Genomic DNA, 22,691 nt, shown 5'->3' on the forward strand with positions numbered 1-22,691 from the left:
CTTTTTCTCTTCTATTTTAATTTCTCTTTGCTCATATTTTTTCACCCCCCAGGCCTCGTTGTTGATTAATGACCTGCGCCCGGGTGGGCTATTCATGTAAAAATTAACTTGCTGGTGAGGCTGAAGCCTCAGGTCTGTGATTTTTATAGGCCCGTGTCAAACAAGAATTCAACAATTATTTGAATTGAGAAATCCATTTTATACAGGGTGAGCCAAAAGTCACTATGCACCAACCGTAGACGATGAGCGTATTCAGACATTGTCGTGAGGAAGCAAGGGGAAGAACACAGGATGAGGGGGAGGTCAGTTACCTTACATGTCAAAAGTCATGTAGGCTATTTGTTGAAACAATAATACTAAGAATGAGGCGGTTTATAGTCTGTGGTACAGGCATCCCCCGCGTTACGGAAGGGTTCCGTCCCTGGAAAATTGACCGTATCGCGAAATTCGTGCACCTGAAACCTATTTTCCCTCGTGACTTCCATTATAAAAACTGGAGATGTGTTCCCTCTGGAATTTTTAGGCTAAAAAAGCGTGAATTCAAAACATGAATAATGCCATTTATAAACACATACAATACAGTACATTAAATAATTCATGATATACATGTAATATGAAGAGAAATACAGTTGAATAAATAAAAATATTGTACTGTACTTACACAAAGATGTTGACGGCTGTGTGTGAGGATTGGTGGTGCAAGGAAGTTATTTGGAGGGAGAGGGAGGCAATACTCTCTTCTGCCTGCCCTATAAATCATCATACAACTAATCATCTGCTTCAGCTTTTCTCTGAGGATGAATAACTCAGCCAAAGTTGTTTGACGTTCTGTGCACCTTCTCCTTGAACAGCTCAGTGCTTGGAACTGAGAGCACTGTTAACTTCTCTTTAATCTTGATGTTCCTTTCACGGTTAGAGGTCGTTATCAGCAAAAGATTTTGCAGACCTTCCTGTATTAGTGCAAACGTTTTTAGACATATCCTTTGTTGTCAGCTGAAGTGGGGTGGGTGGAGATTCTATATCCTCTTCTTGTCCTGCAGCTACGCTCTTGTTAGCATCATCAGATCTTCATTAATCAAATCTCCTATGAGATAACAACTCCAACCACACATTTTCTGTTCTTCCAAAGCCTACATTATTTGCAAGTGTCACAATGTCTTGTGTAGACTTTCTGTAGACTTTCAGCTTGCTGAAAACCATGAAATTCAGGACACACAATAATATGTTTTCCATAGAACCATTCATACTTCAGGAGTTTCACTTCATCCACATGGCTGAAGCTATATTATCCACAACATCAAGATGTTGAACTTTTCCAGAAGTCCTAGTGTGGGTTTATCTCCCCATCAATTGTTTTATGAGCTGCAAAAAGTTTTCCTAAAGATAATAATACATAAAGTTAGCCCTTAGCCTTGATCCATTGGCTGGAGCAAAGAGTTGTGTTAGCAGGGATGTACTCCACTCTCACATTATCAGAAAGATCCATTTAAATTTACTGGGTGAAAGCGGTGGATTGTCTAAGAGAACAATGCTATTAAGTATATTAAGCCTGGCATTATATCTTTCTACAGCAGGACAAAAATAGTTAGTGAACCAGTCTTGGAAAGGGTCATAGTCATCAAAGCCTTATTATTGGAATGCCAAATCACAGGTAGATTAGACTTGGCATAGCGCCAGAGTAGTTTTTCTGGTGATACACAAGCGGGGGCTTTAATTTTCATGTCTTACCAAACATTTCCTCCCGGAAAGTGTTAGCGATCTTTGGATGCTTTAAAGCCTGAACGATTTTTCTTCAGTGGAAATAAAAGTTCTAGCAGGCATGCGCTTCCAGAAAAACCCAGTTTCATCAACATTATTGCAGTACACTTGTTCTGGTGTGTAACCTCCTTAATCAATAATTTTCTTCAGCTCAACAGGATATTTATTAGCAGAATCTGTATCCCAGCACTGGCAGCTTCACCGCTCTCATTTTTATGTTATTGTAGAATTAAAGGCGCTTCTTAAACCTTTCAAACTTCAGCCTTTACTACTTGAAAGAGTTTAACCTCCAGAAAGATGCACCTTCCTCTTCCTGCAAATCATTATATAAACTTATGGCTTTCTGTTGAATAACCACAGTGTTTAGTGGCACATTGCCTTTAGTCTGATCTTCAATCCAGACACTCAGAATGCGTTCATATTTAGCATCCATCACTTCTACTATGAAAATGCAAGGTTCGACAGTTAATGGAAGTAGCAGCTTGGAGCACTTGACCCTAATTACAATCACTTATTATCACGAGGATTGATCCTGTTTAGAAATATAAAAGACCTAATGTTTTTTACACCCAATCAGCTAAGTTTTTCTCCATCAAACCTTCTTAAAATCAAGTTTAATATCCAATGTAATGCCTTTGCGGCTTCTTTTTTGCACTACGGTCACTTCCACTTGATGACACTCTTTCAGTCATCTTGAATAAGGGTAATGCACTGTACTGTACTTACTGTATGTTTGTAAAAGTTAAATCAACTGCTGGGGCGGCGAAACATCTTGCGCTACTGGATGTAAACAATGGACTGACTCCGCTTGGCGGCGCCACGCTTGGCCCCATTAACAAACACCAAAAATCCACACCAAACAAATTATCATTTTAACAAAATATTTAATTTATATAGTGATTTTTTTTTAATTGTTAAATTTACCCCAATTTCCGTGAAGCGATTTACTGGCCGTGTCTTGGTATTAATATAATTACAAATTCCGTAAAAGCGAAATTCCATAACCCGGGCTTCCGTAACGCGGGGAATGCCTGTATAGGTGCACAGTGATTTTTGGCTCACTAGATTCAGCATCAACAGGCCCTGTATGTACCTCAGCCTCTGGCCCGTGGTTGAATTAATCCGCCCCTGCTCTCAGCCAGATATTTACAAGTTTAGAGAGAGAGAGAGAGAGATATAGTAGTGATTGATGTCAAATCAGCATTTGCATCAGCAAATGTTTAATTTTTCACACCTGCATCCGCAAATATAAAAAATCGACATCCGATCCATCACTAGAATGTAGTATTATTTCAATACGTTAAGAATTCTACATTGATAGTAAAATATCAATATTATTGAAGAAGCAAATAGCTACTGCATTAGTTTCCTATTACAGTACGTACTGTATACCCAGCAGAATTGTTTAAGATTGTAAGTTTGTTTTTTTAAACTTACCTAACCTAGCCTAGGTTAGGTTAGATGGAAAAAACTAACTAATGATGTTGAAGATTTTTTGTGAAGATATAATGGAAAAGAACAAATACTGCACTGCTACATTCCAATGTGAGCGGATGTCGCCATCTCCTTCATAGATCCAAGAGGTGAAAATCATAAAAGTGATATTACTATTTTTACAACATATTCCATGAGTACTTTTATAATTTCAAAAGGTAAGCAAGCTTTTATCTTCAATAAAGAAATTTCTTCAGGTTCAGTATACTGTATAACCACTGTTTTATTAGATTTTCTTTCAGTACAGAGTATATATTTAATATGATATTGGTACTTGAGATAAGTCTTACATTTAAAAGTTTTTCTTAAAGATATTATTTTGAAGAAAAGTGGGTAATACCTGTACTCCTTTTTGCATTATACAGTAGAATCCTGGTTATCTGGAGTCTGGGCAACCAGCAGATTCAACCAAACAGCACCAAAATTAAATAATATTCATAATAATAAAACATGGATGAGCTGCCAAATTTATTGGACAGTTCTTTAACAGCTTATTCCACTTTATATAAACGATGTGATGCAGAGTTAAACAATTTAGTGAGAACAAGGTTAGTCCAATTTGAATATACAGTGGTCCCTCGGTTAACGAACACAATTCGTTCCACAGTTGTTCGTTAACTGAATCCATTGTTTCAATTGGACATTGGGTAATTGGTTCCAGCTCACAGAAAAGTACAGTACATACAAAGTAAAAAAAAAAAAAATGCATTAAAGTACACTTACTTTGAGGTGTGTATGTAGAAGGTTCCTGGTTGATGATGATGATGGGAATTAGAAGTGGGGTGGAGGAGAGGGAGAAGAGAAGGAAGTGGTGATGGAGAGAAATCACCTTTCAGGGGCCCATGCTTGATGCAGTATTCACCAATAAAATTTTAAGTTCACTAGGTGTAATTCAAGATTATTTTATTTAAATCAACACTGCACTGTGCTATATATTATCAGTATGTTTACTAAATTTCAGAATGACCAATAATTTTAATGTAAAGATGAAAACATATTCAAGACACCAACAAAATCGATGTTCTCTCCACTGTAAACAAAGCCAAACTAGCCTCTGGGTGAGTCAAGCGGCTGATGGGCGCACAAAAAAATAGTTCCCTGTACTGCATATAGTATCAATATGTTAACTAAATTTTAAAATACTAATAATTTTAATATAAAAATGCAAAAATATAAAAGAGCACAACTTTCTGGATATTTACTCCACTGGAAACGAATGTAAACATAGAACAGATTACTGTACTGAATTGGCAGACTAGCCCATCAGCTGTTGCTCACAACAAAACGTGTTTGTTGTAAGGATTTCGTTAATCGAAGTTTTGTTCGTTAACCGAATTGAAGATCCTCATGGGAGGTAATTCGTTAACCAAAATTTCGTATTTCCAGTTGCATGTGTCAAAAATATAAAAAAATTGCTATGATAAGCAATAAATTTTTTTACCAAACATAAAAATGCAATATAGCACATTTTATGTACAAAATAGAGCTCCTTACACCAGAGTTGTTATGATTTCAATCAAAATTATTACTATTTATTTTATTTTACCTTGAGATTCTTTGTGGTAGTATAGCTGCAGTGAATATTATACAACTACTATTTAGGATGTAGTACAGGGGTCCTCATTATATCTTGTATCGATATATGGTACGTCATCTCACATATATCTCGCTAACAAATATTCTGTAGGTAGAGTGTGAGCTCATTCAAGACCAGACCTGACCAACACTGGCACAGGTAGATACATTCTGGAGCCAGTACAGTAAAACCTTGTTAAGTCGGACTAAGTGGGGGGATGGGGCGTCCGGGATAAGAGCTTGTCCGCCTTAGAGCAAATTTATCAAAAAAGACCTCCATTTGTACAAAAAACAAGTACAACACCAATGTATCCAATTTTTATGAAAGAAAAACAGTACTTGTACATGTTTTTTTCATAAAAATTATTTAAAAATAAGTAATGCATACAAAGTACTGTATACTTACCCCCAAAATGGAAGGCAGATCCAGCCGGACATGCCTCTGACTGCAAGAGGCTTGCAGTCACTCTGAGTCTGAGTCAGAAATGAGGATAGGAAGAGGAACCTCCTTAGCCAAGGAGGTTGATGATAAGGGCAAGGAGGCACAGCTGGAGGGTCTTGACTTGAAAAAAGTGTCAATCTTTGTTTGAGTGACCTTGCTTCCTGCATGACAAGTTACCGCAGGTACCTTAAGTGATACGCCCCATTTTTTTTTTTTTTTTAGTCGGATGAGTAAATTCTATAAGGGTGTCCAGGCTGTCCCTAGCTTCTGGCAGCTTTATTTTTGGTGGTTCATTTTCCTTCTCTTCATCATCATTGTCATCATCAAAGTCGTCTGCAGCTTCATGTACAGAGTCCACAATCACCTCCTCAGTCAAGTTATGGTACCCAGGATCATCCTCATCAGCCTCCAGCCAAGTCTTCATATCCTCAACTGTAGCATCCTTCTCTCCTGCTTCGAGGAAGGTTCTGTGGCAATCTTCTGATGTGAAGCCCTCAAAATCATGCTCTTCATCAATGTCATACAAGAGCTTCTTCCAGGCATTGGTGAGGGTTGTTGCCTTGACTTCTTTGGCAGTAGCAGCAAAATTAAAGGGCATGGACCTGAAGTTGTATAACCCCAAGTTTCTGAGGGTCCTCTGCCCTCTTGTTTCCTCCACCTGATCCTCGCTTGTCTTTTCCACCACCATCACTTCATCCAAAAGCTTGCGTTTGTACAGCCTTTTCGCAGCATAAATAATTCCTTGATCCATTGGCTGTATAACAGAGGTGGTGTTGTGTGACAATGCCTGGCACGTGATCCTTCCATCCCTGCTATGCAGTTTTTCAATGTTGAGATGTGAGGGAGCATTATCTAAGAGGATAATTGCCTTTACATTCATCAGCAGGGATATTCAGATCTTCCACCTGCTTATGCCTGATCTTCACAGCATGTTAGAAAAACCAGACTGATGTTATGGCTCCTGTAAACCCTGCAAGAGGTTTCTTGCTTTTTCCTACAACCACAGGTATAATCATATGGCTCCCATCAGCATTTGCACACAGCAATGCACACACTCGTTCCTTGGAAAGTTTCCTACAAGGCACACTTTTTACACTTATAGAGGCTTGTGTATTTCGAGTCCTCATTCTCTTAATGCCACATTTTACCTGGTCCACATTAAATTTCAAGGCATATTTCTTCAACTTATCTTTTGATGTACGTATATCAGACACAGACTTGAATTGAAACAGTTTGAATTAAAACAGTTTATTTAGCCAGAAAAACAAAGATACAGAGTGGATAATAATATCAATATTAACATGGCTGAGCCAGTTGAGAACCTGAGCTCTCTTTTAGGCACCTGATATATACTACAGTACCCTGTATACATTTATCTCAAGGACGTACTGTATTATGTAACATTTAGTATCACCTGGAATAGTACAATAGCATGGTGGTATTAAGAACATCTCATAATGTTACACGGTTATCACTTCAATAGTTATTAATTTTATTTATTTATCATTTTATTTATTTATTTAATTTTTTTATACTGTATATACATAAATTACAGTGGAATTGAAAAACATAAGTATAATGGGGGAGCAGTACAACATGTCGTTTATGTACAACAAAAACAGTACTGGACCGAGAATGGAACCTTGGGGGACTTCATACAAGATTGGAGAGGAGTCAGATTGGTGATTATTATAGCAGACATACTGCATCCTGTTGGACAGATATGAGGTAAACCAATTGTGGGACAGGCCCCTAACGCCGTAATGTTCAAGCTTTGAAAGGAGGATGGTATGGTCGACAGTATCGAAGGGTCGACAGTATCGAAGGCTTTAGAGAGGTCCAAGAATATACCGACTGTGAACTGACTCTCATCAAAGGAATTTAAGATGTCATTAGTAAAGGATAGCAGAGCACTTTCAGTCGACCTTCTAGCTCTAAATCCAAACTGTGAGTCCGTAAAGATGTTATTGGCATTGGAGAAGGAATTTAGTCTATTACATAAGTGGGCTACTTTCTTAATGATGCTCATTGGTATATTGTCTTTGCCTGCTGCTGCATCTTTGGACATTTTTATGATGGCCAGTAATTCATCTGCTGTGACAGGGGATAAGAATAGCTCATTTTGCTGTCTGTTTTGCAGGTAGGCTCTAAATTCCTCATGGTGATCAGGGATGCTCTCTGCAAGATTTTTGCAACATTAATAAAATATTCATTGAAGTGGTTGGCAATGGGGGAGGGTTCCGTTACAACTGAATCATTTATCATAAAAGCTGAGTGGGGGGCTGAAGGCTGAGTGTTCCTGTTCTGAATAGAATTTATGACATTCCAGGTTTTCTTACTGTCGCCTGATGCTAACTGGAGCTTATTTGTATAGTGGTTACGTGTGGCATTTCTAACTGCTTGAGTTAGTCTATTTCTGATACTTCGGTAAGCATCACCGAAAGTTATGGGTCTTTTTGCAAGTTTCCTTTGGAGTTTGTGTTTTTCTTGTTATCATTACAGTACGTATCTTAATTTCGCTTGTGATATAGGGTTTGGAAATGGATACAGTTTTCACTGACTTTCTCTTGAGCGGGAAGCATTTATCAAAGCAAGCATTGAAGATACAAGAGAAGTTGCAGCTGTTCACATTAGGGTTGTCAGAGGCATAGACAAGATTCCAGTTAGCATTCATTAGGTTGCTTTCAAAAAGGAGCATTTTGTCGTTGCAGTAGTCTCTCTATTGGATTGAGACTCTACTAGACCTTTCAGGTCTTGTGGCTGTTTTATACATGGCAAAAACTGCTTTGAAATTCCATATTCAGCACATATTTGCGAGGGAGTAGCACCTTTTTCTAGCTTTTCAATCACCTTTAACTTTTTGTTCACTGATAAGGTTTTAGGCTTAACTTTCTCACCACCTTACAGACACCAAACACTTTCATAAGGGCCATTGTTATTGTCTAATTTTTCAATAGTAATGCAAAATATGTATGCAACGTATGAGCCTGCAACATAATCACATTACTGGCAATGTCAAATAAGTTTCAAAATAAATTTCAGCACGTCTGTATAGCAATAAAACACAATCGATGAAGTGAGAGAGCAGAAGTGATGCAATCATGTGCGACGCTTATTTATGACTGAGCGCCTGATGCGTGTCCCTTTGTTTATGAGCGTGGGTGTCGTGTGTGGATCACGAGGTCCCCCACCTTACTCCCTTGAAATTTTGGTTTATAGCAATACGTCATTTTACGTCAAATTATGTCCTATATGACAGATAAATAAATACCACTAGGTAACATTCAGGGTGCGCCGGCCCAACTGTCATAACAAATCAACTCCCCTCCTACTTCCGGTATGGGTGAAGGTGGTTTTAGGCTTAAAGTTTTTATTTTATAAAATGACAGACTAAAATTAGCCAAATATAAATTGCATTTTTTGAATCCTTGCAAGACAGGGAATAATTTGACAATAGACATCATATATTTTGCATAAGATAATTTTTTTTTTTAGATACACTGTTACCCCGCTTTACGCGTTTTTTTTTTACGAGTTTCCACGTTTACGCGGTACCCTGCCGAACACGGAATGCTCACTTTACGCGGTGCGTGTTCTCTTTTACTCAGAGAGCGGCTGGCGGTCCTCTCGCGCCGCGCCATTTTTGGATTCAAACCTCCCTCCATCCCGCCATGTTGGGTAAGCGGCGCGAGTAGGTTGCGCAGTGTATGTCTTTGTTGCGTTATCGGTGACGTCATATGACGTATCGGACTGTGATTGGGCCAAGCATCCTTACCACCCTCCCCCGCTAGCTGTGATTGGTTTAATGTACTATGACGTGCCCCGCCTCGGGAGCGTTCAAGCCCCTTGACCTACCCGCGCCAGTTACACCCCTCCCGGCTACACCGTGTATATCGGTATCTATTGTTCCATAAGAATGGCTTCCACCGGACCACCACCACCACCACAAAAAAACCTTGCATTACCTGGACCCAGCCGCCCTAAGCCAAAGAAGATACGACGTTCCCTAAGCTACGAAATTAAATACAAGATCATCCAAGAGTTGGAGAAAGGAACAAGACAGGTTGATCTCGCGCGCCAGAATCTACGGTCCGGACAATTAAGAAGGATGCAGCCAAGATAAAGGAGCACATGAACATCACAAAGTCTACAGGTGCTTCTATGATCAAGTATTGCCACAACCAGGTGCTTCTCAAGACGGAGAAATTACTTGTGAGCTACTTGATTCGTCAGGCGCGACGGAACATGGCGGTGGACACGTGCTCAGTTAAGGAGTACGCACGTGAACTGTATGCTGCAGTGTCATGTAAGATGGGAATTGCAGAGCCCACACCCTTCAATGCTTCCTCTGGGTGGTTGCAGAGGTTTAAGAAGAGGAACAAGATCACCAATATTAACATTAGTGGTGAAGAAGCTAGTGCTGACCGTGTTGCGGCTAGGGAATTTCCTCCGTTTTTACGTGAGATTATGGAGGAAGGACAGGTCACCGACGACCAGGTGTTTAACATGGACGAATCTGGTCTTTTTTGGAAAAAGCTACCTTCCAAGACTTTCGTTGTGAAGAATGTCAGCAAGTGTCAGGGCCGGAAGTTGCAGAAGGCGCGCATCACCGTCCTGTTTACCACCAATGCCTACGGGACCTGTAAGCTCAAGTTATCGGTGATCCACACAGCACGCAAGCTGCACGCCTACAAGAGCATGGACATGACAAGCTAAATGTCCACTGGCTGACACACGTAAGGCATGGATGTTCTCTAGTCTGTCCCTCTCCTGGTTTGATGACTGTTTCGTTCCCGACGTGAAGAAATTCTGTGAGCAACAGAATGTTCCATTCAAGATTTTGTTGCTGCTTTACAACGCACCAGGACACTCGCCCCTACTGTTGGGTTATCACCCCAACGTAAAAGTGGTCTTCCTTCCTCCTAACACTATGTCATTAATGCAGCCCATGGACCAAGAATTGATTTGTAATGTGAAACCTGCATTCTCTGCAAAGAAGTTTAAGCTCCTGAACGACTATACCAACACCAAGGATGAGTTGCGTAACCTGGGTGACACCGATAGCAAGAGCGAAGACGACGAGGAACAACAGTTGGCAGAGCAAGAAGTACTTGTGAAACATTTTTGGAGAAAATTCAACGTCAAGAAAGCTGTGGACTTCTTGGTGGAGGCATGGGATCAGCTGTCTGTAGCAACGGTTAGTCACGCATGGAGACGTGTTGCAAGGTATTCCAGGTGGGAGGCAGAGTCAATCTGTGACTGGTGAGGTTCAGACTGTTGCAGTAGCAGTGGACCTTGCCAGAGAAGCTGCACAGAGTGTTACAGCTGCAGGCTTCTGCGAGACCACCAACGACGACATCCTGGAGGTGGTAAGGGATCCTGATGTGACTGCCGACGAGATGTTAGATGATGATGACGTCAGTGAAGAGGCAGGTGGTGCGTCATCCGAAGAAGAATGCAAGTTATCGCATAGTAATGTAAGGGGTGCCATCGAGTGTATTGAGAAACCCAAGCTCCTCCTTTCCGACGACCCTGACAATAACCGGTATGAAGTCTTCACTCCCCAGCTGTTCAGACTATGGAGCCCTACATCAAGGTGTATCACAACAACATCAAAAGCAGCCGTCAACATAGCATTTCCGAGTTCTTCGCCCGCAACCCACCACAGCCAGCCCAAGCCAGTGATAGTGACAGAGACAGTGATGGTGACTTTGAGGGATTTGTCAGGGAGGCACTGATAAGTGTGGATGACAGTGATGATGACTCACCTGAGGGCCAGTAGCCTGCCCTCTGCCTCGGAACCAGCCTCCATTCCCGTACGCCGACCCATCTCTTCTACTAACGTAAATGTTAAACCTAACCTTGTTTTTTTCTAACCTAACCTACAGTATATTATTCTCTTATTGATTGTTCTCTTCTATATTATGTGTGTGTGCATACCATCATAAAGTTAAGATGTTATTTTTACTAAAACGTACGTATTGTGCCTGGAAAAAGTGGAGTTTGGGGGTCGGCCCGGTCTCTATTTCAATTAATCCCATATGTTATGTTGTTCACTTTATGCGTTTCTCGCTTTACACGGGCCGCCGTGGGTTCAATTGACCGCCTAAAGAGAGGGTTCACTGTATATAGTGTAGTACATTTGAGTACAAATGAGTACAGTAATATGTTGCTCAAAATTATGACTTTTTAACAGGAAAAAGTCTGTATAACTAACCCCAGTTGTCAGGATAATATGTACTGTATTTTTGGTGATTTTTATATAATTATTTATCGTTTTTATACGTTAGTACATTTGCTGGAAGATTCGGACAATCGGCTTTTCCGGACAGGTGGTCCCCCCTTTTAGTCCAGATCTTCAAGGATGCACTGTACTGTATGTATCTTTATGTAATTTAGCTAATTATCATTCTCTTCAGAAATGGTCATCCCAACGATTATGAATACAGTCAGTCCTCGACTTGCGACGGGGTTAGGGACCGACGACCAGGTCGTAAGTCGAAAATGCGAAAATAATACATAGAAAATCTAAAATGGATGTCTCTTTTTCTTCTCAGCACCTCGAGAACTCTCACTTTTACGCTTGCTAGCCATTTTAAAGGGAATTACAAACGAAAATTTTGTCAGTACACGGCTCAATCACTAACGTCGGTACTCGAAAATACGTAATTTGAAACTATTTTATACGACTGCGGCAGTCATATGTCCAGGTGATAGTAGGTCGAGTATGTTGTAAGTCGAGGAGTACCTGTAAATTCGTTTAGAAATACAGTAGTCCCTCAGTTAACGAACACATTTCGTTCCACAGAGTCGTTCGTTAACCGGAAATTTCGTTAACCGAATCAATTGTTTCAATGGGATATTGGGTAATTGGTTTCAGCTCACAGAAAAGTACATACAAAGTTAAAAAAAAAATTCAGTAAAGTACACTTACTTTGAGGTATGTATGTTGAAGGTTCCTGGTTGATGATGATGATGGGAATTAGAAGTGGGGGTGGAGGAGAAGGGAGAAGAGAAGGAAGTGGGAATGGAGAAGAAATCGCTTTTCAGGGGACCCATGCTTGATGCAGTAATTTCACCAATAAAATTTTAAGTTCACTAGGTGTAATTCATGATTATTTTATTTAAATCAACACTGCACTGCATTATATATTATCAATATGTTTACTAATTTTCAGAATGACCAATAATTTTAATGTAAAAATGCAAAAATATTCAAGACGCCAATAAAATCGATGTTCACTCCACTGTAATCAAAGCCAAACTGACGCCTGGTGGGTGAGTCAAGCAGGTGATGGGCGCACAAAAAACTAGCTCCCTGTACTGCATATAATATCAATATGTTAACTAAATTTTAAAATGACAAATAATTTTAATATAAAAATGCAAAAATATTAAAGAGCACAACTTTCTTGATATTTACTCCACTGGAAACGAATGTAAACATAGAACAGATTACTGAATTGGCAGACTAGCCCATCAGCTGTTGCTCACAACAAAACGTGTTTGTCGTAAGGATTTCGTTAATCAAAGTTTTGTTCGTTAACCGAATTGAAGATCCTTATGGGAGGTAATTCGTTAACCGAAATTTCGTTAATCAAACCGTTTGTTAACCGAGGGACCACTGTACATCATTACTTCAGGACGAAATTGGACAGATTTGCAATAACCAATCAGCTGTAACTCTTTAGGAGGGGGTAGGGCATCTCTTCTCAGCTGGGAAAAAATGCACTATAATCAGGCAGTTTTCCACTAGACCACGATTGCAAAAGCTACTCCACCTTAACTACGTAATCTCTTGTAGCTCAAGATTCCCCTGCACCCAGAGGTGAATTTTTTTTTACTTAGGTTTACCTGTGTTGATTGCAGGTTCTGGTATGAATTTGGTTCATTACCTTAAGGGAACATATTCGTTTAAATGAGAAAGAGGTGTAAGAATAGAACATTTGCATAAGTGAATACCTGTACAGTACAATATTACTATTATTTTTACACTTACCATAAAATATCTTACCAATAATTTTTTTTTGTGATGTGATGGTAACATTATTATAAGTATGCCTTATTGCTATATGTAAGAATACACACAAGGAACTTGACATTTGACTTTATTTGGCAGACAAATGCTGTGCGTGTCACAGTGACCAGCCCTAGGAGTGGATATGCATACCCATTATTGGTTGTAGTGCGGCAACAACGAGGGGTCCTGTCTTGGCAGATTCCTCTGGAGCCTCCACCCAATACACAGATTATGTAAGGAAATTGGTAGAATTAAGTATTTATTTTATTTTTAAACAGTATCAATATTTTTTATTATTTTACTGTATTTTAAAACTAGCAGTTCAGTATTTGTTTTATTTTCTTTTGTATATAAAATAGTACAGGTACACCACAGATTTTCTGGCACCCTTGGTTCTCAACCCTTGCCATTTTGTTGGACCAACGAAGTCAGGTAATAATAATTCAACAGTACATCTCTGACCCACTAATTATACATCTCCTGTGTGTCTAAAGCACCATTAACTACTAGAAACTTAAATTAAACTATGTGATGTTTATACTCAAATTAATCACTATATTGCAAGGATTCCAGCAATCTAATTTATTTTCTGCTAAGTCTAATCTGTGACATTTTATAAGATAAAAACTGTAAGCCTAAGCTGCCTTCACCCTGGCTGTGAGGAAGGGGAGGGGGGGAGCATGCCGTGTAGACAGCTGTCATGGAGGGGAGATAACAAAGTTAGTAGTTATCAAAACAGAAGGAGTTTTATTTTTTCCCTTATAAAATGTCACTGAATTGACTTGGCAGTATATAATTTGCATTGCTGTAATTTTTGTAAGATAGTGATTAATTTGAGTATAAACATCATATAGTTTGCACTAGACATAAAAAAATTAGTAATTAATTTATTACAGGTTTACTCTTAATACAATTAATTCTTTTCCTTTTTTACAATACAGTCAACCCTCGCTTTACGCGGTCCCACTTTACGTGTTTCCACGTTTACGCGGTACCCTGCCGAAACCGGAATGCTCACTTTCCGCGGTGCGTGTACCCCATTACGTGGAGAGCGGCTGGCGAGCCGCGCCATTTTTGGATCCAAACCTCCCGCCATCCGCCATGTTGTGTAAGCGGCGCGAGTTGGTTGCGCAGTGTGTGTCTTTGTTGCGTTATCAGTGACGTCATATGACGTATCGGACTGTAATTGGGCCATGCATCCTTACCTCCCTCCGCTGCTAGCTGTGATTGGTTTAAAGTAATATGACGTGTCCACCCGCGGGAGGGAGGGAGGAAAGACGACGCTTGACCTAGCCGCGGCAGTTTCATCCTTCCAGGCCGCACCGTGTATACATGAATCCATTGTTCTGTAAAATTGCTTCCACCGGACCACCGCCCCCAGAGAGAAACCTTTCCTTACCTGGACCCAGCCGCCCTAAGCCAAAGAAGACACGACGTTCCTTAAGCTACGAAATTAAGTATAAGATCATACAAGAGTTGGAGAAAGGAACAAGACAGGTTGATCTTGCGCGCCAGCATGGTGTTAACGAGTCTACGATCAGGACAATTAAGAAGGATGCAGCCAAGATAAAGGAGCACATGAACATCACAAAGTCTACAGGTGCTTCTATGATCAAGTATTGCCACAACCAGGTGCTTCTCAAGACAGAAAAATTACTTGTGAGCTACTTGGTGCGTCACGCGCGACTGAACATGGCGGCGGACACGCGCTCAGTTAAGGAGTACGCATGTGAACTGTATGCTGCAGTGTCACGAAAGATGGGAATTACAGAGCCCAAACCCTTTAATGCTTTCTCTAGGTGGTTACAGAGGTTTAAGAAGAGAAACAAGATCACCAATATCAACATTGGTGGTGAAGAAGCTAGTGCTGACCGTGTTGCGGCTAGGGAATTTCCTCCGTTTTTACGTGAGATTATGGAGGAAGGACAGTACACCGACGACCAGGTGTTTAACATGGACGAATCTGGTCTTTTTTGGAAAAAACTACCTTCCAAGACCTTCGTTGTGAAGAATGCCAGCTAGTGTCGGGGCCGGAAGTTGCAGAAGGAGCGCATCACCGTCCTGTTTACCACCAATGCCTCCGGTACCTGTAAGCTCAAGTTATCGGTGATCCACACAGCACGCAAGCCGCACGCCTACAAGAGCATGGACATGACCAAGCTAAATGTCCACTGGCTGACCGCACGTAAGGCGTGGATGTTCTCTACACTGTCCCTCTCCTGGTTTGATGACTGTTTCGTTCCCGATGTGAAGAAATTTTGTGGGCAACAGAATGTGCCATTCAAGATTTTGTTGCTGCTGGACAACGCACCAGGACACTCGCCCCTACTGTTAGATCGTCGCCCCAACGTAAAAGTGGTCTTCCTTCCTCCCAACACTAGGTCTATATTACAGCCCATGGACCAAGAGTTAATCTGTAATGTAAAAGCTGCATTCTCTACTAAAAAATTTAAGCTCCTGAACGACTACACCAACACCAAGGAAGAGTTGCGTAACCTGAGTGACACCAACACCGATAGCAAGAGCGAAGACGACGAGGATCAACAGTTGGCAGAGCAAGAAGTATTATTAAAACAATTCTGGAGAACATTCAACGTCAAGAAAGCTGTGGACTTCTTGGTGGAGGCATGGGATCAGCTGTCTGTAGCAACTGTTCGTGACGCATGGAGACATGTGTTGCAAGGTATTCCAGGCGTTAGGCAGAGTAAATCTGTGACTGGTGAGGTTCAGACTGTTGCAGTCGCAGTGGACCTTGCCAGAGAAGCTGCGCAGAGTGTTACAGGTGCAGGCTTCTGCGAGACCACCAACGACGACATCCTGGAGGTGATAAGGGATCCTTATGTGACTACCGACGACATGGTAGATGATGATGACGTCAGTGAAGAGACAGGTGGTGCGTCATCCCAAGAATAATGCCGCTTATCCCATAGTAATGTTAGGGGTGCCATCGAGTGTATCGAGAAAGCCAAGCTCCTTCTTTCCGACGACCCTGATGGAAACAGGTATGAAATCTTCACTACCCAGCTGTTGCAGACTATGGAGCCCTACATCAAGGTTTATCAGGACAACATAAACACCAGCCGTCAGCAAAGCATAACAGAGTTCTTCGCCCGCAACCCACCACAGCCAGTCCAAGCCAGTGATAGTGACAGAAGTAGAGACTGTGATGATGACTTTGAGGGATTTGTCAGGGTGGCACATAGTAAATGTGCACGACACCGATGAAGCTCACCTGAGGGCCAGTGGCCTGCCCTCTGCCTCGGAACCAGCCTCCATTCCCCTACGCCGACCCATCTCTTCTACTAACGTAAGTGTTAACCCCAGCCTTTTTTTTTTCTAACCTAACCTTCAGTTTATTCTTCTCTTATTGACTGTTCCCTTCTATATTATGTGTGGGTGAATACCATCATAAAGTTAAGAGGTTATTTTTAGTAAAACGTACGTATTGTGTCGGGAAAAAGTGAAGTTTGGGGGTCGGCCCGGTCTCTATTTCAATTAATCCCATGTGTTATGTTGTTCCCTTTACGCGTTTCTCACTTTACGCGGGTCGCCGTGGCTTGAATTAACTGCGTAAAGTGAGGGTTCACTGTATATATTGAGGATGGTGTGTGCATGTATATGAGTTAAAATAAATGAAGAAAGTTACATATATCTTCCCGAAAATGAGTTAAAAAGCTTATACAGAAATGTACTGCATTAGACTAAAATTTCTATATCTTGTGCAAACTATACTCTAATTTTTTTTTTTTTTTTTTTTTAAGGGCATTAGCCCACCCGGGCACTGTAGGTTATGTATCTAAGCTACTGTGCCGAGTAGCAACCTTGCATATAAGCTACTGTGCCGAGTAGCACCTATGTATATGATTGCGTGGCAACGCTGCACGCGTTATGTGGCAACATTGCCCCGAGGCTGCCATATGGCAAGGCAGCCTCAGTCTGACTGTGTGAGCCGTGCATGGCACACTCTAGTCACCACTTGTATTTCTCTCATCCATAATAAACGGACTTCAGTGTTACCCGGTGTTTCCCTACCCATCACTGCATTCCTTCAGGGAACACTTGTAACCACCATGGCGCAGTGACTAGGATCTGTGGACTTACAAAGTGTGTGAACAATGCCGACGGTTACATCTGCCGGCGATATGCGCGTCGACTCATAGTGTGTTGTGTTGTGTTGCGCTGTGTTTCGCCGCGATGTGCAGTGTTGGGCCGTCACAGTGCGTTTTAGTGACGGTGGCAGTGTTAGTGTCAGTGTATTAGTGTGTGTCTAGAGCTGAGAGTTGAGCATTGGCCTGTTTTTTTTGTGGTACCCACGGAGCACGCAGGCGTACACCCTTCTCGTGTGACATCCCAGGGAGACACTGACGGTCTCACCCCCGCCGCGTCTCTAGCCACCGGCATTAAGGCCACCACGAAGTGCTCTCTCAGACACACACACACGCACGCACGCACGCACTCACTCACGGACAGAACAGTGGACTATATGCGTTATTTCTGCGCTGTTTATGTCATATATATGTGGTTCGAGCTGTTGAGGCGCCACTTTATATACTAAACAGTGCAGTCCACGCACACACTAAGATGGGCGGTAAGAAGGGACAACGTCAAGATGGGAGACACGACTCCCCACCACCTTCTCCTCCACCGGGCGCAGACTCTCATCCTCCACCTCCAGTGACGGACATTGCCACAATTCTGAGGTGGATGGACGACCGGGACGAGAGACGCAGAGAGATGGAACTTCAGAGGGAGGAGACACGAAGAGAGGAGGAAAAGTTGCGTTTTGAGGCACTATTGGCGACCCTGGCGCTAACCCACCCTCCCTCACTCGCGCACCAAGGCGCCAATATCCTCCCTCCTCCACCACACCAGCGTCCTCCAGGTACTCTTGCCTCCAAACAAACAGCTCCCAAGGCATCTGTTCAACCCCCACCCGCCCTCTCACCAGACGTCACGTTTCAGCTTTTTCGTGAGTGGAGGCGGCGTTGGACAGATTACTCCACGATGGTGGACCTTGACAGCATGCCTCCAAACAAACAGCTCATCTAACTGCGGATGTGTTTGTCGCTGGAGACCCAGAGAGTTTTGGAGCACACGTTGCAAGTGCCTCCCGATTCTACCTCTTCAGTGACGGATGTGCTCGACCTTTTACAGGAGCATGTTAAGGGTCGGAATAACGAGGCTTTGCGTCGCCGCGCCTTCACCAGCTGCAAGCAGGCGGAGAACGAATCCTTTGACGACTTTTTTGTATGCTTGAAGAGATTGTCAGAGGAGATCGACGTCTGCAAGGCGCACAGCCAGGAATGTGAGGAAGCCTGGATCAAGCACGGGATCTTGGCAGGTGTCAGGCAGGAAGAGTTGGTGCAGCGACTCATCCCCCTGGACGCTTCCTCCACACTTCAGGTGGTAGTGACTGAATGTCGGTCATATGAGGCCACCAAGTCCGCCACCTCTGCCTTACGGGTCCCTCCTGCTGTGAGAGCAATCTCTCAGTACAAGAAGGATAAGAAGGCGGCCAACAACGCGAAGGCTGCCACACGTTCTTCCACGCCTCCGCCTAGTGCTTCCTGTGGCAGCTGTGGAATGCAGCACAGCCCCAAGACTTGCCCGGCCGCCGACGCACTGTGTCGTGGATGTGACCGTAAGGGCCACTGGTCTAACACAGACAGGTGCCCTGCACGAGGCCGCAAGTGTCAGGCCTGTGGTCGATATGGACACTACGACAAGTGCTGCCGCCAACCCAAGCCCAAAAGCCCGAGACGAGGAGGAAAGCCGCGCACTTCCCTCGGGGTGGTTCGCACGCAGCCCCCTCCAGATTGCCCACGCAGCCCCAAGCAGCAGCGGAGTCACATCAGGTGGGTGGAATCGACCACACGCCCCAGGGCTACCCCTTCCCCCACCATCCGCGTCGCCGTCACACACGGTGATGTGTCGGGTCACATCGAGGTGATACCGGACACCGGCGCTGATACTACAGTGATTGGGTTGAAGCACCTCCAGAAACTGGGCCTCACCAAACGTGACCTGGGACCACCGCCGCAGCTGCTGTACTACAATGCGGACGGTTCCCAGATGCCGGACGCTGTGGGCTCCTTTCAAGCAGAGATCACCTACGGCGACAGGTCGTGTCACGGATAGATCGACGTGCAGCCTACTCTCGCTACACCCTTGTTGTCGTGGGAGCACTGCAAGGAGTTAGGCGTGGTGCCCAGAGACTTTCCCGAGCAGATCCCAGCTGCTCGGTACAACGCCAGCAGGGTGCGTGAGTCGATGAGCGACGCGCCTGGTGCTGCCACACAGAGCTGCCCAGAACCCGCGTCCGCTCCCACCCACACAGGGCGCTCCCCTGCCAAGATCCTGTATGGTCACCCTCTCCGCTCTTGCGTTCCTGTACACACCAAGGCCTTTGCGAAGGACTGGCAGACCAGAGCCGAGAGCTGCGACCGCCGCGCCGCTACACGTGCCCAGGACGCCAAGGCTCAGTATGACGACCGTGCCCGCCCTCTTCAGCCAGTGGAGATTGGTGCCCTTGTCCGCGTCCAGGACCCGACGACGACACGTTGGGACAAGGTGGGCATAGTGATGGGCGTCGGCCGGTCGCGAGACTACAAGGTCAGGATGCCGAGCGGCCGTGTCTGGTGGAGGAACCGCCGCTTCCTCCGGCCAGTCCCACCCCCTGCTGCTGGCCCCCTGACCGAGGACGAGTCCCCTACACCTCACGAGGATCCGCCCCACAGTGCACCTCGACGCTCGGAGCGACTTAGGACTAAGAAGTCCGCTCAAGACAAAGACTATGAGCGTGAGGGGGGAGGGAGATGTAGGTTATGTATCTAAGCTACTGTGCCGAGTAGCAACCCTGTATATAAGCTACTGTGCTGAGTAGCAACCCTGTATATAAGCTACTGTGCCGTGTAGCAACCTTGCATATAAGCTACTGTGCTGAGTAGCACCTATGTATATAATTACGTGGCAACGCTGCACGCGTTATGTGGCAACATTGCCCCGAGGCTGCCATATGGCAAGGCAGCCTCAGTCTGACTGTGTGAGCCGTGCATGGCACACGCTAGTCACCACTTGTATTTCTCCCATCCATAATAAACGGACTTCAGTGTTACTCGGTGTTTCCCTACCCATCACTGCATTCCTCAGGGAACACCTGTAACCATCAGGCACGGGTCATTATTAATGACCCACATCAAGGCCTGGGGGGCGAAAATATAATACAGTCAACCCTCACTTTACGCGGTCCAACATTCCGCGTTTCCACGTTTACGCGGTGCCCTGCCAGAACCCAGGATGCTCACATTCCGCGGTGGGTGTACCCCTTTACACGGTGAAGTATAATTTTTTTATTTAGCTCATAAAATTCATACAAATTATCCGGCCAGAATATAATTTACATTGCTGGAATTCTTACAATTTGATGATCATTTTGAATATAAACATCATAGATTTTGCATTAGACATACAAATTTTAGATATAATGTTTACTCTTGAGTAAATATGTTATCTTTTGTGCAAAATATATGATATTTATATTCAAAATATTCCTGGTCTTACAAGGAATCCAGCAATGTCAATTATATTATCCTAACTTTAGTCTGATTTATTATTTATTACTAAAAAGGTAAACAGTCTGGTATTCCCACACATTTATCTAGTAGGGACGTTGGTGGGGGGTGGGGGGGAGGGAGGGAGGGACCGGCGACCGACCATCTGTTACCGTGTGAAGAATATTTTTGTTTTTATTAACTGAAGATATTTGTTTTAGCTCATAAAATTCATACAAATTACCCGGCCAGAATATAATTTACATTGCTGGAATTCTTACAATTTGATGATCATTTTGAATATAAACATAATATATTTTGCATTAGAGATAAAATTTTTAGAAAAAATGTTCATTCTGAGTAAATGTGTTATCTTTTGTGCAAAATATATGACGTTTATATTCAAAATATTCCTGGGAATCCAGCAATGTCAATTATATTATCCTAACTTTAATCTGAGGTATTATTTAATACAAAATGTTAAAATTTATTTTTTTCACCCACTCTTTCTCTTGAAGGGAGGATTGGTGGGGGGTGGGGGGGAGGGTTGGGACTGACCGCGCGGTTGGAACAGGGGGGAAGGCAAGGTGGGGTACTTTGATTGACAGATAGTGTCGTGAAGAATATTTTTTTTTTTATAAACTGAAGATATTTGTTTTAGCTCATAAAATTCATACAAATTACCCAGCCAGAATATAATTTACATTGCTGGAATTCTTACAATTTGATGATCATTTTGAATATAAACATCATATATTTTGCATTAGACATAAAAATTTTAGATATAATGTTTACTCTGAGTAAATATGTTATCTTTTGTGAAAAATATATGACATTTATATTCAAAATATTCCTGGTCTTACAAGGAATCCAGCAATGTCAACTATATTATCCTAACTTTAGTTTGAGGTATTATTTATTACTATACCTGGTTTTCCCCCCAAAATTTCTCAGAGGGAAGAGCCAGCAGTGTACTGTGAGAAGAGGGGGAGGGAGTCGTGTCCATTATTTGAATGGACATTAACTTGGCGACTGTATTTCTCTATTTCTCTTAAGTATTAATTGTGTGCATGTACCATCATAAAATTAAGATGTTATTTTTACGAGAACATAGGTATTGTGTTGGAAAAAGTGGAGTTTGGGGGTCAGCTGGTCTCTATTTCATTTAATCCCATATGTTATGTTATTCACTTTACGCGTTTCTCACTTTCCGCGGTACCCTGTGGGTTACATTAACCGCGTAAAGTGAGGGTTGCCTGTATAATAAAATAATAATAATAATAATAATTATTATTATTATGATGATGATGATAATGGTAATAATAATAATAATAATAATAATAATAATAGTAATAAAATTAATATACATATATTTAATAAATAATTATAATAAAAGAAAATAATAATAATAATATTAATAATACAGTGGAGTATGCTATAACGAATCTAATTGGTTCTAGAACCTCGTTCGTTTTAGCATTCGTTCGTTATAGGATTAATCCATTCCAGGCCCCCAAATACAACCACTTAACACTGAAAAATTTCTGCGGAAATTGTAAAAAATACGGTACTTTATCTTACCTTAGTGTTCTTAGCATGCAGGACAGGAGGCAGAGGGGGAGGGGGGAGGAGAGAATTATGGAGAAGAGGTGGAAGGAGAGGAGTCATCCTTCCTAGCCCTCTTTGGTGACTGTCTCACAGGCACTTTGTCTGTTTATTTATAATTTCTTTCTTAGTTTCAAGGGTTATTAGCTTTCTCACTCGCTTTGACGATTCATTGTTACAATTGTACACTTGTATAACAAAATAGTTATAAAAATAACATGAATTTCCACATCAAAAGACGAAATTT

General features: G+C 42.4%; 1 protein-coding gene across 2 annotated transcripts in view; it reads left to right on the forward strand.

Annotated features, from left to right (window-relative positions):
• Positions 1-22,691, forward strand: part of LOC121879137 (SID1 transmembrane family member 1-like) — a 132,032-nt gene that overhangs the window by 10,213 nt on the left and 99,128 nt on the right. For both annotated transcript variants that reach the window (XR_006091278.1, XM_042385734.1), the window contains exon 2: positions 13,389-13,522. Coding sequence is in view for 1 of the 2 variants with exons in the window: in XM_042385734.1 (XP_042241668.1) it covers positions 13,389-13,522 (134 nt within the window). In the remaining variant the exon portion in view is untranslated. The remainder of the gene's footprint in view (positions 1-13,388; positions 13,523-22,691) is intronic.

The sequence above is a fragment of the Homarus americanus genome, unplaced genomic scaffold (assembly GCF_018991925.1).
Source record: "Homarus americanus isolate GMGI-L3 unplaced genomic scaffold, GMGI_Hamer_2.0 scaffold4060, whole genome shotgun sequence".
Classification (NCBI taxonomy): Eukaryota; Metazoa; Arthropoda; class Malacostraca; order Decapoda; family Nephropidae; genus Homarus; species Homarus americanus.